The following is a 20371-nucleotide window of genomic DNA, read 5'->3' on the forward strand; positions in this document are numbered from 1 at the left end:
TGAGGAAGTGTTGGAGGCTGATACAATTGCAACATTTAAGAGACATTTGGATGTGTATATGAATAGGAAGGGTTTGGAGGGATATGGGCCGGGTGCTGGCAAGTGGGATTAGATTGGGTTGGGATATCTGGTCGGCATGGACGGGTTGGATGAAGAGTCTGTTTCCGTGCTGTACATCTCTATGACTGTATATAAAGCGATATTCTCTACCGCCTATCTTATCCTTGGGATGTAGTGACACTGACTCCCGTGCTTCCCATTTAGGAACTTGGTGTACTGTGTTACTGGACTGATGACAATGGGCTTTGTTGCTTTTCACCTCTTGGACTCTTCTTGGTTGAAAGCTGACGTTACGAATAAATTTGTCAAGAACTCCATTCCGTCTCCAAGCAAAGTGAATGCCTCCAAAGAAATCTACCACAGACAATCGATCAACCTGACTGATGGGAAAACCACTTTCCACATGGACTTGAACCGCTTTCAGAAGGAGTACGGCTACATGCAAGACTACAGTTGTAAAGTTAAGATCAGCAACCCTAAAATGTGCACTGCACCGGAGAACAGCTCGTTACTGTTAATCGCAACCAACTCCGTTCCGAGTTCGTTCACTAGGAGGGGAGCATTGAGAAAAGCCTACGCCAAACGGCAACAAATTAAGAACTACCAGGTAGTCACGGTTTTTATGTTAGCAGTGTCCCGCAGTGAAAAATTGATGGAGCTCATAGCTTACGAGTCCCGTTATTACGGGGACATCATTGTGTGGGATTTTGAAGAGCATCGAGCCAATTTAACCCTGAAGATAAGCTGCCTCCTGCAATGGCTGAACGAGGAATGCACGGCAGCAGACTTTTTCGTGAAAGGTGAGTTCCTTGTGAACAGAGCAGCTGCATGAATGGATCTGTCGGAAGAGTTTCTGGTGAATTGTTGGTGACGTTGGGTTGCTGCTATTGCTTGACACAACCCAGCTTTTTAGCTAACACCTATAATGAATTTAAAAAAAAATTTTTTACAAATGTGGAACAAAATAAATTGGAGTAACATAACAGGCTTGGCGACATCTGTGTAGAGACAACAGATGAATCAGACTAAATTCCAAATGTTTTACTTTCCTCAGATGCTGCCAGAGTTGCTTTCTCGCTCAATTTCTATTTTTATTTAAGCTGCCTTTGTTTGTTTTAAACATAATAATTTTTACAGCAATTAAACTCTGACCTCCTTTTCTACTGGCACAGTGCGGGTGACTGGGGGTCAGTTGCTAGTTAGGTGGGATTGGGAGTATTGGTTGTCAGGAGGGTGTGTGCACCTAGTCAGTAGGTGTGTTTGGGGGTCAAGGTGCACTGGTAAGGTCCAGGGTTGAGTTGGATGGTCAGGGCGGGCTAGTTATGTTCAAGGTGGAGTAATGGGCTCAGGTGGTAGAGTGGTCAAGGACTTGGGGGAGTAGTTTGAATTTAGGGGGATGGTTGTGGGATCAGTGGGTTGGTTAGGTGGAAGATCTGAGTGGGTCTATTTTTATTCATTTGTGTGATTTGTGTGTCGCTGGCTGGCCAGCATCGATAGCCCATCCCTATTTGCCCCCGTGAGAAGGTGGTGGTGAGCTGCCATCTTGAATCGCTGCAGTCCACTTGCTGTGGGTTGACCCGCAATGCCGGCAGGGAGGGAATTCCAGGATTCTGACCCAATAATTGTGAAGGAACAGCGATATATTTCCAAGTCAGGATGGTGAGGGGCTCGGAGGGGAGCTTGCATGGGGTGGGGTTCCCATGTACTTGCTGCCCATTATCCTTCTAGGTGGAAGTGGCCGTGGGTTTGGAAGGTGCTGCCTGAGGATCTTTGGTGAGTTTCTGCAGGACATCTTGTAGATGGTACACACTGCTGTTACTGAGGGGGGGGGAGGGTGGGTAAGGGAGGGCGGGGATGGTACACACTGCTGTTACTGGGGGGGGGGAGGGTGGGTAAGGGAGGGCGGGGATGGTACACACTGCTGTTACTGAGTGTCGGTGGGTAAGGGAGGGAGGGGATGGTACACACTGCTGTTACTGAGGGGGGGTGGGTAAGGGAGGGAGGGGATGGTACACACTGCTGTTACTGAGGGGGTGTGGGTAAGGGAGGGAGGGGATGGTACACACTGCTGTTACTGAGGGGGGGTGGGGAAGGGAGGGAGGGGATGGTACACACTGCTGTTACTGAGGGGGTGTGGGTAAGGGAGGGAGGGGATGATACACACTGCTGTTACTGGGGAGGGGTGGGTAAGGGAGGGAGGGGATGATATACACTGCTGTTACTGGGGAGGGGTGGGTAAGGGAGGGAGGGGATGGTACACACTGCTGTTACTGAGTGTCGGTGGGTAAGGGAGGGAGGGGATGTTTGTGGGTGTTGTGCCAATCAAGCGGGGGCAGCTTTGTCCCTGGATGGTGTCGAGCCTCTTGAGTGATGTTGGAGCTGACCCCATCCAGGGGCAAGTGGGGAGTATTCCCTCACACTCCTGACCTGTGCCTTGTCGATGGTGGGTCAGGCTTTTGCGTGTCAGGAGGTGAGTTACTGGCCGCAGTACCTCTCGTCTCTGACCTGCTCTTGAAGCCACTGTGTTTATGTGGTGAGTCCAGTTGAGTTTCTGGTCAATGGTAACCCAAGGATGTTGATAGTGGGGGAATTCAGTGATGGCAATACTGTTGAATGTCAAGGGGCAGTGGTTACAGTGTCTCTTATTGTTGATGGTCATTGTCTGGCATTTGTGTGCCGTCAATGCTAATTGCCACTTCTCAGCCCAAGCCTGAATATTGTCCAGATCTTGATGCATTTGAGCATGTGAGGAGTCCGGAATGGTGCTGAACACTGTGCAATCATCGGCGAACATCCCCACTTCTGACCTGATGTCAGAGGGAAGGTCGTTGATGAAGCAGCTGAAGATTGTTGGGCCTAGAACACTAGAGTCACAGAGTCATAGAGATGTACAGCACGGAAACAGACCCTTTGCTCCAACCCGTCCATGATATCCCAACCCAATCTAGTCCCACCTGCCAGCACCCGGCCCATATCCCTCCAAACCCTTCCTATTCATACACCCATCCAAATGCTGTTGTGGAAAAAATATGGGATCATAATTGCAGGCATTATTCCATGTGTGTTCTCAACAGATGCTCTCTACAATTGTTGCAAGACCTCTTTATACTTGTATTCTAATCTGCCTACAATTAAGGCTGGAATACCACTTGCCTTTCTAATTGCATGCTGTATCTGCATGCTAACCTTTTTGTTCCAGTTTGAGTGCCTCCAGTTCTCTGATCAGAAGCATTTACAAGTTTTGCATCTTTTTAAAAATTCTGCTTTTGTATTCCTAGGACCAAAGTGAAAGTCCTCACATCATTCTCAATCGGCCTCTTTATTGCCCAATCACAAAAACTATCTGGATCTGTGTAATTTCTTTGTGCATTCTCTCAATTTGAATTCTCACTTCACTTTGTGTTGTGAGTGAGTTTGGATATATTATCGTCTCCCTGTCTAGTTCATGAATATAGCTCAAGTTCCAGTGTTAAACCCTGTTTTACTGCACAGTTACAAACTGCTATCTTCCTTCTGCCATTTCTCCTGATTCTCTGCTTTCTCTCTGTTCATAAATCCTCTGTCTGTGCAAATATATTATCCCAACGCCATGGGCAATTCTGAAGAACAGTGAAATTAGACCCCACCGTTAACCATTTCCTGTTTTCATTCATTCGTGAACTGTGGACAGGCCACATTTATTGTCTGTCCCGAGCTGCCCTTGAACTGAGTGGCTTGCTAGGCCATTTCAGAGGGCAGTTGAGAGGAGACGTCATTGCTGTGGGTCTGGTCATGTAAGCCAGGCCAGGTGAGAATGGCAGATTTCCTGCCCTGAAAGTCATTAGTGAACCAGATGGGGTTTTCCCAACAATTGACAGCAGTTTCATAGTAGATTCTTCATTCCAGATTTTCTTCGATCAGCTGCGTTGGGATTTGAGCCTGGTTCCCAGAGCATTTGCTAACTTTCTGGATTGGTAGTCTAGCGATGGCGCCAGTGGGCTGTCTCCTTCCCATCGCCTTTTCTCTCCATTGTAGCTGCCTGACCATTTAGAGAATCAATCTGACGAAGTAGTTGTGGTGAACAAGGAAATGGCAGAGAGGTTAAACAGATACTTTGCATCAGTCTTTAGGGTGGAAGATATTTCGTGCCTCCCATTAACATTAAAGACTACAGGAGGAGGAATTAAATATTACCACTAGAGAAGTAGTTTGAGGCAAAATAAAGAGGCTAATGACACAAATCCCTTGCCTTTGTTAGCTTGCACCCAAGCATACTACAGAAATAGTGAATGAATTGGGTCTAATTTTCGACAAATACTTGGACACTGGAGCAGTACTGGCAGATTGGAAAACTGCCAATATGTCACACTTATAAGTCAGTTGGTATCTATTGTTGAACAGATATATACTAATTATGGAGAAAGTAATTTGAGCTATAGGGAGAGGCTGAACAGGCTGTGGCTGTTTTCCTTGGAGCGTCAGAGGCTGAGCGATGACCTTATAGGGTTTAAAAAATTATGAGGGGAATGGATAGGGTAAGTAAGCAAAGCCTTTTCCCTGGGGTTGGGGAGTTCAGAACTAGAGGGCATAGGTTTAGGTTGAGAGGGGAAAGATATAAAAGAGACCTAACTTTTTCACACAGAGGGTGTGCGTGTATGGAATGAGCTGCCAGAGGAAATGGTAGAGGCTGGTACAATTACAACATTTAAAACATTTACAACATCAACATCTGGATGGGGATATGAATAGGAAGGGTTTGGAGGGAGATGGGTCGGGCGCTGGCAGGTGGGACTAGATTGGGTTGGGATATCTGCTCAGCATGAACAGGTTGGACCGAAGGGTCTGTTTCCGTGCGGTACAGCTCTATGACTCTAAGTAATTTGAGAAATCATGATCTGATCAAGCAGCGTCAACATAACTTTTAATTAGATTCTCTGCAGTATAGAAACAGGCCCTTCGGCCCAACACGTCCACACCGACCCTCCGAAGAGTAACCCACCCAGACCCACTCCCCTACCTATACTCATCCCTGACTAATGCACCTAACACTATTGGCAATTTAGCACGGCCAATTCACCTGACCTGCACATCTTTGGACTGTGGGAGGAAACCGGAGCACCCGGAGGGGACCCACACAGACACGGGGAGAATGTGCAAACTCAGCACAGACCATCACCCAAGGCTAGAATCGAACCCAGGTCCCTGTCGCTGTGAGGCAGCAGTGCTAACCACTGAGCCACCGTTCCACCTTCATGAAAGGGAACTTGTATCTGAGTTCTTTGCAAAAGTGGAAATTCGACGTTTCGGGCATAAGCCCTTCATCAGGATTCCTGATGAAGGGCTTATGCCCGAAACGTCGAATTTCCTGTTCCTTGGATGCTGCCTGACCTGCTGCGCTTTTCCAGCAACATATTTTCAGCTCTGATACTCCAGCATCTGCAGACCTCACTTTCTCCTTCTTTGCAAAAGTCTCAACCAGAGTGGATAGAGGGGAGGCATGTTGCATTTGACAAAGGTTACAAAAGGTTAAGTCATAACATATATTGACATCGAGAATTGGCTGATGGGCAGGAAACAACTTGTTGGGATGAGGTGTTCTTATTCAGTTTGGCGACAGGAAGGCCAGTAGGGTTTCATGGGGATGCTGGGACTGGAACATTTTACACAATATATTAATGACTTAAAGGAAGCAAATGTAGTGTAGCCAGAATTGAAGGACCACAGAAGTAGCTAGGTTGTGACAGGGACGTAAACAGTTTACAAAGAGATGTTGACAAGTTAAGTCAGCGGGCAAAAAGTTGGCAATTGAGTGTCATGTGGGAAAATGACAAGTTGATGGTTTTGGAAGAAGCAACAAAAGAACAGAATGTTATTTAAACAGAGATAAGCTCCTGAAAGTTGCAACGCAAAGGGACATTCACATCCTTCTGCATAAAACATTGAAAGCTAACATCCGTGTGCAGCATGTAATCAGGTAGGCGAGTAGAATGTTTGTAAAATCCTTAGTGTGGAAGCAGGCCATTATGCCAGTTGGGTCCACACCGACTTTCTGAAGATCATCCCAACCAGACCCACACTCTTATCCTGTAACCCTGCATTTCCTGTGACTAATCCACCGAGCTGCCACATTCTGTACAGTATGGAAACAGGCCCTTCGTCCCAACAAGTCCACACCAACCCTCCGAAGAGTAACCCACCCAGATCCACTCCCCTACCCTATATTCACCCCTGACTAATGCATCTAACACTATGGGCAATTTAACATGGCCAATTTACCTGACCTGCATATCTTTGGACTGTGGGAAGAAAAAGGAGCACCTGGAGGGAACCCACGCAGCCATAGTATTAAGGGTTTAGATGGGGAGGAATTTGTTTAGTGTGTACAAGAAAGCTTTCAGATTCAGTATGTGGATGGACCTACTAGAGAAGGTGAAAAACTTGACCTACTCTTGGGAAATAAGCCAGGCAGGTGACTGAGGTGTCAGTGGGGGAGCACTTTGGGGCCAGCGACCATAATTCTATTACCTTTAAAATAGTGATAGAGAAAGATAGACCAGATCTAAAAGTTGAAATCATGAGGGGCATGGATAGGGTAAATCCAGAACTAGAGGGCATAGGTCTAGGGTGAGAGGGGAAAGATATAAAGCAGTCCTACGGGGCAACCTTTTCACGCAGAGGGTGGTACATGTATGGAATGAGCTGCCAGAGGAAGTGGTGGAGGCTGGTACAATTGCAACATTTAAAAGGCATCTGGATGGGTATATGAATAGGAAGGGTTTGGAGGGATATGGTCCGGGTGCTGGCAAGTCGGTTTAGATTGGGTTGGGATATCTGGTCGGCATGGACGGGTTGGACTGAAGGGTCTGTTTCCATGCTGTACATCTGTATGACTCTATAATTACTCAATATTCTGTTAATAAAAAATTACCAGGAGATTCAGAAAATCATTCACGAACTTAAACTTTAATCTTACAAAATCAAAGCTGTGACAGCCAGAAAATGTCTTCCCTGTCTGCTCACAAAAACTTTGTTTCTCTGTAATTTATACAATCTTCAGTTTCCGGATTAAGGGCATACCCCTTGTACAGGGTGGTGCAGAGCCGGGTGTGATAGGGCATTGGCACTACCAGCGAGATCCACCAGGTCCACCAAATCGATGGACCCCTGGTCAGCACAGGAGCAGAAAGGGTCAGGACTGGGGAAGGGGCTTCAGTGACCTCCCCCAACCTGTCCTCAGCCTCACCATCAGGAGAAATGACACCTTCCCCAAACCGACAGCCCCACAGGCACCAGTATCCCCAAAGGCCACATTCACCGACTGCCCAAGGTCATGGAAAGGGGTATCAGTTCCCCTTTCAACCACCGCCCTCACGTACCTCAACCCCAGAGCCCATCTGTGCCTGTGGGAGCACCCTGGTACAGTGACGAACCACGCGGATTGACCCACCATAGGAACGGCAGTAGGTGACGCCCTGGTTTACCGTAAAGGGGCCCTCTCTCCTTGGCTCATTCCCCTTTCTCCGAAAAACCTGTGCATACACCTGACCCCCAGGTTTAATAGGCCCCTCCTTGTTACCAGACACTGGCTCCCTCAGTATTTCCTGTGTGGGGATAGACTCATGAATCATAGTTAGCTGTTGCGTGTACTACTTAAGCTCAAGTTCCAATTGTTGTAGGTTGGGCCTGTCATACGGGCCCTTCCAGTTGGGCACTGACATGGGTCCAGCGGTGAGCATTTCATAATAGTGTTAAGGTATTCATGTGGTTAATCTGCATATGGTCGCTCATTAGTGCCAGTGTCAGCTCATCGATCCAGTTCAGATTGGTGCTCGCACATATTTTATTCAACTTAGCTTTTAAAATATTGTTAATCCATTGCACTATACCTTGCAACTGGGGGAGGGAGGGGGTGTGGTGACATACACACCCAAACCTCTGCCTGATCCTCAAAGTCTGCAGCACCAACTGTACCACCCTTTGGATTAAAGCAGCCTCATTGCCTGAACTGATCTCTGACAGTATGCCATGCCCTGGAATGACTTCACTTGTTAAGAATGTTACCACTGTGCAACGCAGCTCAGATTTGGATGGCTTAACTTCAGGCAGTAACATTAAAACATCCTTCCTCCATTTTTCCCAAGTCTCAAAAAATATAACCCTCTTTGTCTCCGATCCTAATCCCATTTGAGTACATTCCAATTTCAATTCTAATTTCAGGTAAGGTTGACACCCTAGAAAATTAATTGGCATCGCCTTCAAAACTAAGAAAGGCAAGTCGACTGTTTTACTGTCCATTTATAAACTTGCTGGAGCTGTAAATCTTGTTAACTGCGGTTTATCCAAGAACCCTGCAGTCTCAAGAACTGTTCCTGACCTGAGAAGGAGGGAGGCAGATTGGGGTTGAATACAAATATAAGTTACTGGAGCTACCATCATCACAGGTGTCAATTGTCCTTCCCACTCACCTGCACAGTAGGTTCCTGTTCAGCCTTTGGGCCTGTAGGGATTTTGAGTTGGGACAGCCAGACGTTCCTGACTCATAGGTGCACCCTGGAGCTGGGAGAGTCAGGTCCAATATGGGCAATTTCTTTGAAAATACTCTGGTTGATAACACCCCCAACACATTATTTCTGATCCTCTCTGAGCCTGACTTCTCACTATACCTTCGGCACTGCACCACTTCTTTGCCTGTGTCCTTGGAGGCCCAAGTTCTGTCTGGGCTGTTAGTTAATTTTATTTTGAACTTGGCATGGTATCTGTGGAAAAGTCCCTGCAAAAATGTTTATTATCGGCATGGGGTTGTCTGGCCCTTCCTTGCCAGGTGGTGGGAGAGGGTTCTCCCTGGACTGGCATGTTATTCATTTCTTTAGCGCTGTTGTCACTGGCAACATCCTTGTGCTTCTCTCTCTCTCTCTTTTTAAGTTCCTCGAGTTGCAGTTGTGTCAACTTCCTTTGGACCTCCTCCTGTTATTCGGCCAGCTTCTTTTTGTCTTACCGGTATCTTTCGACTGCATGGTCTCTGAGTTCCTGACAGGCCATTGACATTAGACCCAGTGCCTCCTCTGGCTTAGACCCAACTTGAGGGACATTGCCCCAACAGTAGCAGTCCGGAACATTCTGGTTAACAGTTGGCTACCTCCCACAATTGTTCTGTACCAAGCCTCCACCTTTTTAGCCAGTTTCCCAAATCGGGCTACTGAGTTTTCAGTGGATCCCAGTGGATCCCTTCTAAGCTTTAGGATCGATCTTAGTTGGGTAACAGACTAAGGGCCTGCCATACCCTTTGTCTTACTCAATCAAATCCAACATCATCAATCATCGGATTGTCCACCACATTCTTCAAGCGAGCTCGGTCCATTATCTCTCTTAATATAGGCAGTTTCCCCCCACCTGTACAAACACTGCCTTCAAATCCCTCACAGCCAACAACTGTCCTGTGGTTTCCTCTTCAAAGGCTCGAATCCACTTTCCTGCTCCATCATGTAAACTGGGCAACACGTTCATCGGCCTTTCCAGATCCTGGGTTCCCCAAGGAACACATTGCAGCCGTCTCCCCACTTTTAATAAGCAATGGCACTATTTCCCCACTGAGAGCTTCTTTCCCTTATTAAAATCGCTACATTGTGATTTGTCATTGGATTCCAATTCTAACCAAACTGGCATTCCTTCCCATCTTCCTGCCACCTCTGCTCCACTCCCTCAGCACTCTATACCAGTCTCTGCTTAACATTCCTGGAATGATTTAGATGTGCCTCATAGTCTCTTTGTTCTCTTAACTTGTGTAACCTCATAATTTCACCTTGCAATCTTGCTTTTTCCAGTTGTAAAGCTTCAACTTTGCCTCCTCGCTTGTCCCGCCTCCCGTTTTATTTTTAACACATTCTGCTCTGGGTCAGCTTCCTCCCAATTCAGTTCCCCCTCTTTCTCTACTTTGTTGCCCCTTATTACAGGACGGTGTGTGACATTCCCTTCACCCAAATTGGGAGGTGGGGAGTTGGGGCAGGCTTTTCTAATTTTGTAATCCAGAATTTCATTTCCAAAGGCTCTGCGTTCTGCTCGGAACACGTGGAGATTTTCTCCGCCAAAGTCTTTGTTCCCAAAAGCTGCTCGCTTGGCTGTCTGGCACCCCACCTCCCCAGTCGTACCTGGTGTCTGAAAGGATTTTTTTCCTCAATCCTCCCCTACTATTCCAAACAGCTTTAAAATTTCTACCTCCTGTTCCCTCTTCAAGATTCTCTTTTTTGATTTATCCTTAGATCTGTAAGTCTTAATTAAACCTTCCATTTCATTTGCACATATTTACATCAAAGGTACCCTCTCTTGACCATTTAGTTAGTTCTTCTTTCCCATTTTTGAGAATTTTTTTACGATATTGTTTCTTGCTACTGGAAATTTCTTCCTCAATATTTCAACCACAGTCCCTTTGTTCCTCCTGACATTTATCTCAGTCCAGCGAATCTCTGTTCTCACAGTTCACTCTCTTATGCTTTACAAGTCCAGGAGCTTCTCGTCAATTATTGCGAGTGTTTCCTAATTCCACAACTTGCAATCATCCCTTATCAACTGATCAGTGTCTAAACATCCTTAGCTTCAACTAATGAATAAAGACAATCTGTTCTCATTCGTCCTGCCTATGCTATTCTAAAACTGCATCTGCAGAATGCACTGATCACTGATGGTTCCTTGAAAAACCTGCTAAAAAAAATGCTATCTTAAATTCTGACAATGCAAAATAAAATCAAAACACTCCCGGATCTTGAGCTCCAGGGAACCAGATACAAACAGGTAACAACCAACAAGCAGTTGCGCATACAAACCCAAACACAATGGTTAATCTCTCTCTCTCACATAGACACACACACACCCTTTCTCTCTCCTTCTCTCACACACAGATCTTACCTGCCTAAGCAGAGCCTTTGTTCATATGTAAAATTATTTCATTCTAATGACAATCCAGTGTTTAAAAAATATCAATAGTGCACCAGCACTTTAGAAAACTTGGCTATTCTCTAATATTTTATTTATAATCATCAACTACCAACCAATCTGCTGGTTTTCAATTACATTCAAAATCACAAATACTATCAAAACAATCCTTACCTGTTGTGCCCCTAGCTTTCCTTTTCTTTTTGTTTTGTATTTCTTCATTTTGCTCTATAACAATAGGGCACGATCCACAGGGACGTACTGACACAGCCCTGCCCGAGCAGACCCTCACACACCGGGCGAGTCCCTCACACGACTCGTGAAGGGGTATCCACAGGGACGTACTGACACAGCCCTGCCCGAGCAGACCCTCACACACCCGGTGAGTCCCTCACATGACCCGTGATACGGTATCCACAGGGACTTACTGACACCACATAGAATTTTCTCTCAATCTCTTTGTTCTTCACCTCCTTACCCCACTGTGCAGTTTTCCTGAACAATCCTCTGCATCTCCTCAAACTTTAATTTACCATCCACCTTCTGGTTCTTTGGACCGGAGAGGCCCACCTGAAGCTTTCTTTGCACTTCTGTGTTCTCACTCAGGCCAGCTATGTCAATGTCGTAGCCAGAGTTCTCAATCCATAACAACTATTTGCTGTTCGGGTCTGTCATTGTTGGAGTTCTCTAGAAGGGTCATGATGGTCCAGGTGCCAAAATTCATTTGGCTGGATGGAGGGATGGTGCTGGGTTGGAAGCTGCTTGTGTGTGGATTCTTATAACGCTGTATGATCATCACATAGCAACCACCACAGGGTCACAGTGGAGCAACATTTTGAGCAAATGACAGGGAAAATCAGCAATGACTAAGCTGTGCTGTAGGATGGGAAATAATCAAACAGTCATTTTCCATCAAACATTCCCTATCACTACCACAGGGAAGTAGGGAAAAGCCCATAGTGCTGGTGACCAGCACCGTCTCAGTGTCAGAGGGGTATCCAGGCTGAAGGCTTGGGCCTAGCTATAAGCTACTCATTTGCCTGAGCTCTTGCAATAATGCGTTCAAGACTGAGTCAAGATGGCACATGTACCTGGGAGAGGCCCACCCTGTGGCTTGTTATTAGATCGAACCAGTGTTTCTCTGTACACCTGGTTTTAGTTCAGAGCGGTTCCGCACATGCACATTTGAATTCTTGCTGCACTGTTGGCACAGCTGCTGTTGTGGCCTCCTCACAATCCTTTGCCATCTTCCCCATTGCCAGCTGCCCGGCTAGGTTCCTGAGCCACCACCAGTTCTGGGGGAGCAAACGTGGGCCTGCCCACCCACCAACTCACTCTAACCTCCAGTTGCCAAAGTGGCTGCAGGCCTTTGCTGACCCTGTGGACACCAATGGGTCAGTAAAGACTTGTTACAGTGAGCTTGAAATTTAAATAATACCCTCTTTAACAACTCATTTGAACCCGCCTTCACATGATCCCAGGCAGAGCACTCCCAAGCCCAGACCACTCACAGTGTGGAAAGAGTTGTTCTTATCTTGCCTTAAAACTGCCTTCTGATTCTTCAACCTTTTTATGAGCCAGTTTCTCCCTGTGTCCAGCCCCTATTTAGTTAATCCCATTCCCCTCCCCACTATCCTGAATTATGTTTCCTTTTGAGGACACAGTCACCTTTCCAGTCTGGAAATCTATTGTTTTGGAAGTTCAGCTATCTGGAAATATTTTTTGAATCGATTGAAACAACTCAGCATCATTTTAATACAGTGCAATGACAGTTAAAACATGGAAGATACAATAAGTAACACAAATTGTATTACAGTTTTCCATGTTTTATAACTGTTTTATGCTTCGAGTAAATACAGTACTTAATCTCACTCTGCTTTTAAGTTCACACACTTGGTAGACATTATTTTAGGCATGGCACTATTTCACTAGTAATTTGTTCACCTGGGCTCATTTTAAGTTCTGTCAAGATGACTTGGCTTCGGTCCTAATTGCAGATTTAGTCTAAACATGGACAAAAGAGATTAATTTTGAAAGTGCGGTGAGATTAAGTAGCCATGAGGCTGAGTAATACAGGAGTCAATGAAATTCAGGGAAAAATGTGCCACTGGCCATTAACACAACAAGCACAAAGTAATATTGCTGTACACTCTGAAAGCTGATATCTCAACCCAGCATGTGGCTGCCGAAGTTCCTCAGAATAGGCATTCAAAAATTCTTTATACTTCCAAACTGCAAAAATGAGTTGGTCCCTAGCATTCAGATCAGAGAGATAATGTGTACTTATCCATTAGGGGAGAAAGTGAGGACTGCAGATGCTGGAGATCAGATTCCTGAAGAAGGGCTTATGCCTGAAACATCGAATCTCCTGTTCCTTGAATGCTGCCTGACCTGCTGCGCTTTTCCAGCAACACATTTTCAGTTCTGTACTTATCCATTCCCTACTGGAAATTGCAGCGCTTTTAAGCATGCATTCCATATCGTGACCTGCTGCACAGATAACATATTGTCCTGTTCACGTTTGGCTTTGTTTGGGTTACTGAAAGCTCTTCTGCCATAGAAACATTGGCTCTTTGTTTACTCTTTCAAAGTTCCTCAGAGGTTTGGTTACGCAAAATTAAATTTTCAAAGCGAAAAACAGCAGTGACACAAGACAATGAGTCAGGTTAGGGTTTGGCTGTATTCATGTCAGACAAGTTTCTGCAGCGTTTCTCCATGTGCAATCTTTACACACAACACTTGAGACAATGGCAGTCCTAGGTTAGAGTGGTGCTGGAAAAGTACAGGAGTTCAGGCAGCTTCCGAGGAGCAGGAAAATCTTCTATGTTTGGAAAGTTAAAATCCCTGACCATAACCACCCCATTATTCTTAGAGATCATTGAGATGTCCTTACAAATCTGTTTCTCAATTTCCCGCTGACTAATAGGGGGTCAATAATACAATCCCAATAAGGTGATCATCCCTTTCTTATTTCTCCAAATGGCTTCCCTGGATGTATTCCCAGGAATATCCTCCCTCAGTACAGTGGTAATGCTATCCCTGATGAAAAACGCCACTCCCTTTCCTATCTGCCTCCTTTTCTGTCCTTCCTTTAACATTTGCATCCTGGAACACTACGCTGCCAATCCTGCCCATCCCTGAGCCACGTTTCTGTAATTGCCGTGATATCCCAGTCCCATGTTCCTAACCATGCCCTGAGTTCATCTGCCTTCCCTGTTTGGCCTCTTGCATTGAAATAAATGCAGCTTAATTTAGCAGTCTTACCTCGTTCTTTGCTTTGTCCCTGCCTGCCCTGATTGTTTGACTCGCTTCTTTTCTCAAGTGTACCAGTCTCAGATTGATCTCTTTCCTGACTGTCTCCCTGGATCCTAACACCCCCCCATCCCGCACCTTTCTAGTTTAATTCCTCCTGAGCAGCTCTCGCAAATCTCCCTGCCAGTAAAAGTTGTGATTTTCTAGCAGTTTGAGACAGCTGAGTGGCTTGCTAGGCCAATTCAGAGGACAGTTAAGAATCAACTGCATTGCTGTGGGCCTCAGGGTCACATGTAGGCCAGACCAGGTAAGGATGGCAGATTTCCTTCCCAGAAGGGGTGAGTGAACCAAATGGCTTTTTCCAATAATTGACAATCCTTAGTCGACTCTTAATTCCAGATTCATTTTATTGAATTCGAACTCGACAATCTGTCGTGGTGGGATTCAGATCCCGGTCCCCAGAACACTATTCTGGGTTACTGGATTAATAGTCCAGTGGTAATATCACTAGGCCATGGCCTGCTCTGAATGAGTGATTGAGGCCTCAGTTTTGCACTTACCTAGATGTTAGACTCATGTGTCTAACGCGTTTAATGTGTCTAACATGGTTCCAAACCAAGGGAATGTGCCCTTTGGTAATTTCCAGGTAATTCCCATGGAGTTCAGTATATTAGAACTTCTGCAGAAAATACAATGGCCATCATTGATCTGATCCAGGGATTGGAAGATTGAATATAGTAGGTTTCAACCTGAGCCCACTCTAATTAGCTTAATGTCTTGATGCATTTGCTCCAATATTCAGTCAGATGTGCCAAGTGGAAGATGCGTCTCAGCCTTCTCTGGAGATCCTGAGTATTACACAAGCCAATTTTCAGCCAGTTCAATTCACTTGTGATACAAGTAACAGCTGAAGACACTGATTAGGCAATGAGTCTGACAACATTACGGCAAGAGTAGTGAAGATTTGTGCTTGTGCTATTTCTACACCCTTAGTTAAGCTGTTTCAGAGCAATGACAATACTGACCTCTCACCAGCAATGCAGTAAGTAGCCACCCAATGCCTTGTGCCAACAAAAGGATGGCACGGTGGCTCAGTGGCTAGCACTGCTTCCTCACAGCACCAGGGACTTGGGTTCAATTCCAGCCTTGGGTGGCTCTCTGTGTGGAGTTTGCACCTTCTCTCTGTGTCTGTGCAAGTTTTCTCCAGGTGTTCCAGTTTCCTCCTACAGTCCAAAGATGTGCTGGTTATGGTGGATTGACAATGCTAAATTGCCCATAGTATTCAGGGGTATGTAGGTTAGGTGAATTATTCATGGGAAATATTGAGTAATAGGAGTAGGGGAATGGCTCTGGGTTGGATATTCTTTGAAGGATCAGTGTGGACTTGTTGGGCCAAATGGCCTGTTTCCATACTGTAGGGTTTCTATTCTATGAATGCAGGACAAGTTTAAACTGCCCAATTACTGCCCATCACTCTGCTCTTGATTAATAAAGTAATGGAGGGTGTCATCAACAGTGTTATCAACCAACATTTGCTTAGAACTAAGCTGCTCACTGACGTTCTCCTTGGATCACCCAGCTCCTGACCTTGTTAAAGCCTTTGGTCAAACATGGACAATAGAACTGAACTCCACAGTTGAGGCAAGAGTGACTCTCCATGATATGGGCGGCACGGTGGCACAGTGGTTAGCACTGCTGCCTCACAGCGCCAGGGACCTGGGTTCAATTCCCACCTCAGGCGACTGACTGTGTGGAGTTTGCACGTTCTCCCCGTGTCTGCGTGGGTTTCCTCCGGGTGCTCCGGTTTCCTCCCACAGTCCAAAGATGTGCGGGCCAGGTGAATTGGCTATGCTAAATTGCCTGTAGTGTTAGGAAAGGGGTATATGTAGGGGTATGGGTGGGTTGCGCTTCGGCGGGTCGGTGTGGACTTGTTGGGCCGAAGGGCCTGTTTCCACACTGTAAGTAATCTAATCTAATCTAATCTAAAATATCAAGGCCATAATTGACTTGGTGTGGCCTAGCAAAATGAGTCAATGGGAGTCAGGCAGGAAACTCTCTGCTGCTTGGTCCTAGAACAAAGAAAAATGGCTGTTGGAAGCCTGTCATCTCAGGCCCAGGACCCTCTGCAAGAGTGTCTCCTTCAGAGATGTCTCCTAGACCCAATCATTTTCAGCTGCTTCGTCAATAATCTTTCCTTTATCATTAGGTCAGCAGTAGGGAAGTTTGCTAATGTTTAATATGGTTTGCAACGCCAAAGATACTGTCCAGGCAAGTAACATTCTTACCATACAAGTGCCGAGCCATGACCATCTCCAAGAGACCCTAACCATCACCCTTGACATTCAATTATGTTACCATTACTGATTACCTCACACTCAATATCTTGGAGGTTACCATTGACTAGCCCAGAAATGTAACCCAATCAGCCATATAAATATGGTGGTTACAAGTGCCAGTTGGAGTAGATCACCTTCTGACTCACCAGTTCAGTCCACAATCTACAAGATTTATCAGGAGTGTAGCAACACTCTTCTTACTTACCTGGGTACAATATTCAAGAATCTTGATAATCACCCAAGACAACGATCCTGCTTAATTAGCACCATATCTACAAACATCCACTCCATCCATCACTGATGCTCAGTAGCAGCAGTGCATACTATTTGGAAAGTGAACTGTGGAAATTCAGTAAGGCTTCTTCAACAGTATCTTCCAAACATACAATCCCTAACATCTAGACCAGGGCAGCAGACACATGGGAACACCATCAGCAAGTTCCCCTCTAAGCCACATGCCACCCTGACTTGGAAATGTATCACCGTTCCTTCAATCTCCATGTATTAAAATCCTGCAAATCCCTCCTGATATGGGGGCAAACCAAATCAACTGCAGTGGATTAAAACAGCAGTTCCCATCACCAGAGCAACTAGGGATGGACAATAAATGCTAGCCTAGTCAGTGATGTCCACGTCCAGTGAATTAATAAAACAGATGTTGTGAACTTGCTGCTCGGACCCTGGTTCTAGCCAGTTCAATTGGAGACTATTTTGATATTATGATTCCTTTTTGTCTCAGTTCTGGTGCTCGTGTCCCGGTTTGTCCCAGCCTGCCTTGTCTCTCTATTTTTGTCATTTTGTCTTGTCTCTGGATCCCTCTTCTCTTTGCATGATAATATCTCTATCACTTTAGCTCTCTGACCGCATTGTCTGCCTGTGTTGAGCTTACTCATGTTCATTTTGCTGTTTCAAAGCTGACGACGATGAATTTGTCAACCCTGAGGCGATTGTGAACTACGTCACAACTGACAACACCTCAGAGAAAGTTATTTCTGGTTATGTCTTTCAACGAAGCATGGTCTACCGATTTGGCAACAACAAAGTGAGCAAATATCTTTTGGTCAATGACATCTACCCAGACTTTCCAGCTGGTGGAGGATACATGGTGCCGAGATCATTCATTCCAGAGCTGAACTGGAAATCCAAGACTTTGCCTGCTTTCCCTGTTGATGACGTTTTCATGGGATTTCTGGCTCTTGCTTGCAAGATCCCACTGAGAAACAAGAAAGAGTTTTATATGTGGGGACTCCAGTACTCAGTGCAGCATTTTAAGGATGCATTTATTGTACATTCATTATCTCCAGAAAAGATTATAGAAATGTGGGAAATGTTACAAAAGGAAAAACAAAGATTAATTGCATAAAGATCTTAATTACTTGGGCGAGTGGGAAAGCTTTATCTTCAGATACTATTTGGTGTCCCCAATACTCTCCAGGACCACTAGTTAAATCCAGATATTAGGTTACATGGCGAGACATCATATTGTTTGATGTTATTCACCTTTAACTTGCTTATGCTAATTTTGCTTCCTTGTAAGAAAAGGAATATTGCAGTTGGTGTCCGGGGGTCGAGAACAGGTGATTAGCAAACTGTGTAAGGTCGGTGCAATGGGTTTTCCAGTGAAAGGGCGGAAGGGGGAAATGGTGAGGTTGGATATGTTTGGAGGTGTGGGTCAATTGATTGATTGGAACTGGGATTTCATACAATCGGAGGCTCCAGGAACAGATGGAAGCAGAGTCAGCAACCCTCCAGCTAGACACAGTCCATTTGCCAGGAGATGAATTACAACGACAACTTTCTTTCATATCTTGTCTTTGATCTAGCAAAATTTCCCACAGTACTTCACTGGAGTGATTATCAAGTAAAGTTTGACTTGGAGCTAAGTGCGGAGGTTTTAGGACTGATAAGCAAAAACACTTGGTCAACCAGCAAGCTATCAGGCAGTCTATAATGTGGAAAGGTTTAGGGAGAGAATTCTAGAGCTAAGAGCTAACTAAATATGGGGGAACACATTGGTAGCATGAAGAGAATTGGTAAGTGTGCAAGAGTCCAGTGTTCGAGGAGCACCGAGATATGTGAGTATGAGTATTGATTTCGTGGCCTGATGTTGTTTCTGCACACTCTACATTTTGTCCTTCGACAAAACTGGCAATGTCCAATAATGAGACTGAGTCACCACATTTAGCCAGCATTGTGGTGATTTAATCGGTGGATATGGAGATATTCAGAGATTCCCAGATCCTGGATCAGACCACAGTTAATCCTCGTGCAACAGTGGGTTTTTAAATCTCCCTTGCTTCATTCTGTTGATTTAGCTGATTTTTTAAAAAATTGATTTATTTTGATTGTGTATGGAATGCTGTAACTGTGATTGCCAGTACTGCTGAGCACTTCTAGGAATATCAGGGATTGGAAAGATTTTAATAAATGAAAATAATTTTAATCTTTTCTCAGTTTGTTAGAAACCCCTGTAATGTGACTGCTTGATTGATATTCAGTCAATTATTACGCCAAAGATGTTGTGATGCCGCTGACCAGCCCTCTGTTGCCAGTGGTTCGAGGTGTTACCTACTGAATCTTCTTGGACAAGCTTGCTCATTTCACAGATGATTGATGGGTTGTTTAAATGAAACACTGGTTGACAGGTTGGTTTGGGTGACACTACATGTTGCTGGGTAACAATGAGTACCAGATTCATCCAGTTGAAACTGCCTGATTTCCAGACCAATGATTTGTGTTGCTATAAGATGCTAGATATAAGCATAAGATATTGTTGCTGAAAATAAGAGGCATAAAATTTCCAGTCTAACTCATAAATCCTAAAGTAGCCAATCATTATTTGTAAATATCTTAAAGTATTTATTAAATAGCAGTAGTTTAGATATGGCACATTACCTAAACAGACAGAAACAGTATACAACCTGTTATGACACGGGGTAAATTCTCCTGCTTAATTTAAAACCAGCAACATGGAAAAGATTTATCACGTGCAGTAATCTGTAAAAATTCGAGAGGCCAAGAACTATGTAAAGTAAAAATTAATAACTTTATTTAGAGTCATAGAGATGTACAGCATGGAAACAGACCCTTCAGTCCAACCCGTCCATGCCGACCACATATCCCAACCCAATCTAGTCCCACCTGCCAGGACCCGGCCCATATCCCTCCAAATCCTTCCTATTCATATATCCATCCAAATGCTTCTTAAATGTTGCAATTGTACCAGCCTCTACCACATCCTCTGGCAGCTCATTCCATACATGCACCACCCTCTGTGTGAAAAAGTTGCCCCTTAGGTTTCTTTTATATCTTTCCCCTCTCACCCTAAACCTATGCCCTCTAGTTCTGGACTCCCCAACCCCAGGGAGAAGACTTTGTCTATTTATCCTATCCATTCCCCTCATAATTTTGTAAACCTCTATAAGGTCACCCCTCAGCCTCCGATGTTCCAGGGAAAACAGCCCCAGCCTGTTCAGCCTCTCCCTGTAGCTCAGATCCTCCAACCCTGGCAACATGCTTGTAAATCTTAAAGCATAACAGAGAATAATTAAGTAACTACTATTTACAATTTCTTTCTCTAACCTATCTTTTACCTTCCATTCTGTAATACTAGTCTGATAAAACTCCCATTTAAATTATACAAAACAACATATCTTATCTCAAAACCAGGCAACTGTAGGTTCTTATCTTTGGATCGTCCTGTGTCTTCTTTCATCCTTGTTAGGAATTTATGTGTCACAGGTTGCTGATGGAAAGGGTACTTTTAAGAGATATATTTTTGTCAAGCAGTCTTTTACATGCCAGGACTTGGCAGTACT

The 20371-nt window shown here is 44.9% G+C and overlaps 1 protein-coding gene across 1 annotated transcript in view; it reads left to right on the top strand.

The window, feature by feature from the left end:
• Window positions 1–18955, top strand: part of LOC132835250 (uncharacterized) — a 71452-nt gene extending 52497 nt beyond the window's left edge. The window contains exons 5-6 of the mRNA XM_060854635.1: window positions 265–860; window positions 17468–18955. Coding sequence (XP_060710618.1) covers window positions 265–860; window positions 17468–17916 — 1045 coding nt within the window. The 3' untranslated portion in view covers window positions 17917–18955. The remainder of the gene's footprint in view (window positions 1–264; window positions 861–17467) is intronic.
• Window positions 18956–20371: the final 1416 nt, after the last annotated feature.

This window comes from Hemiscyllium ocellatum, chromosome 44, assembly GCF_020745735.1.
Source record: "Hemiscyllium ocellatum isolate sHemOce1 chromosome 44, sHemOce1.pat.X.cur, whole genome shotgun sequence".
NCBI classification, from domain to species: domain Eukaryota; kingdom Metazoa; phylum Chordata; class Chondrichthyes; order Orectolobiformes; family Hemiscylliidae; genus Hemiscyllium; species Hemiscyllium ocellatum.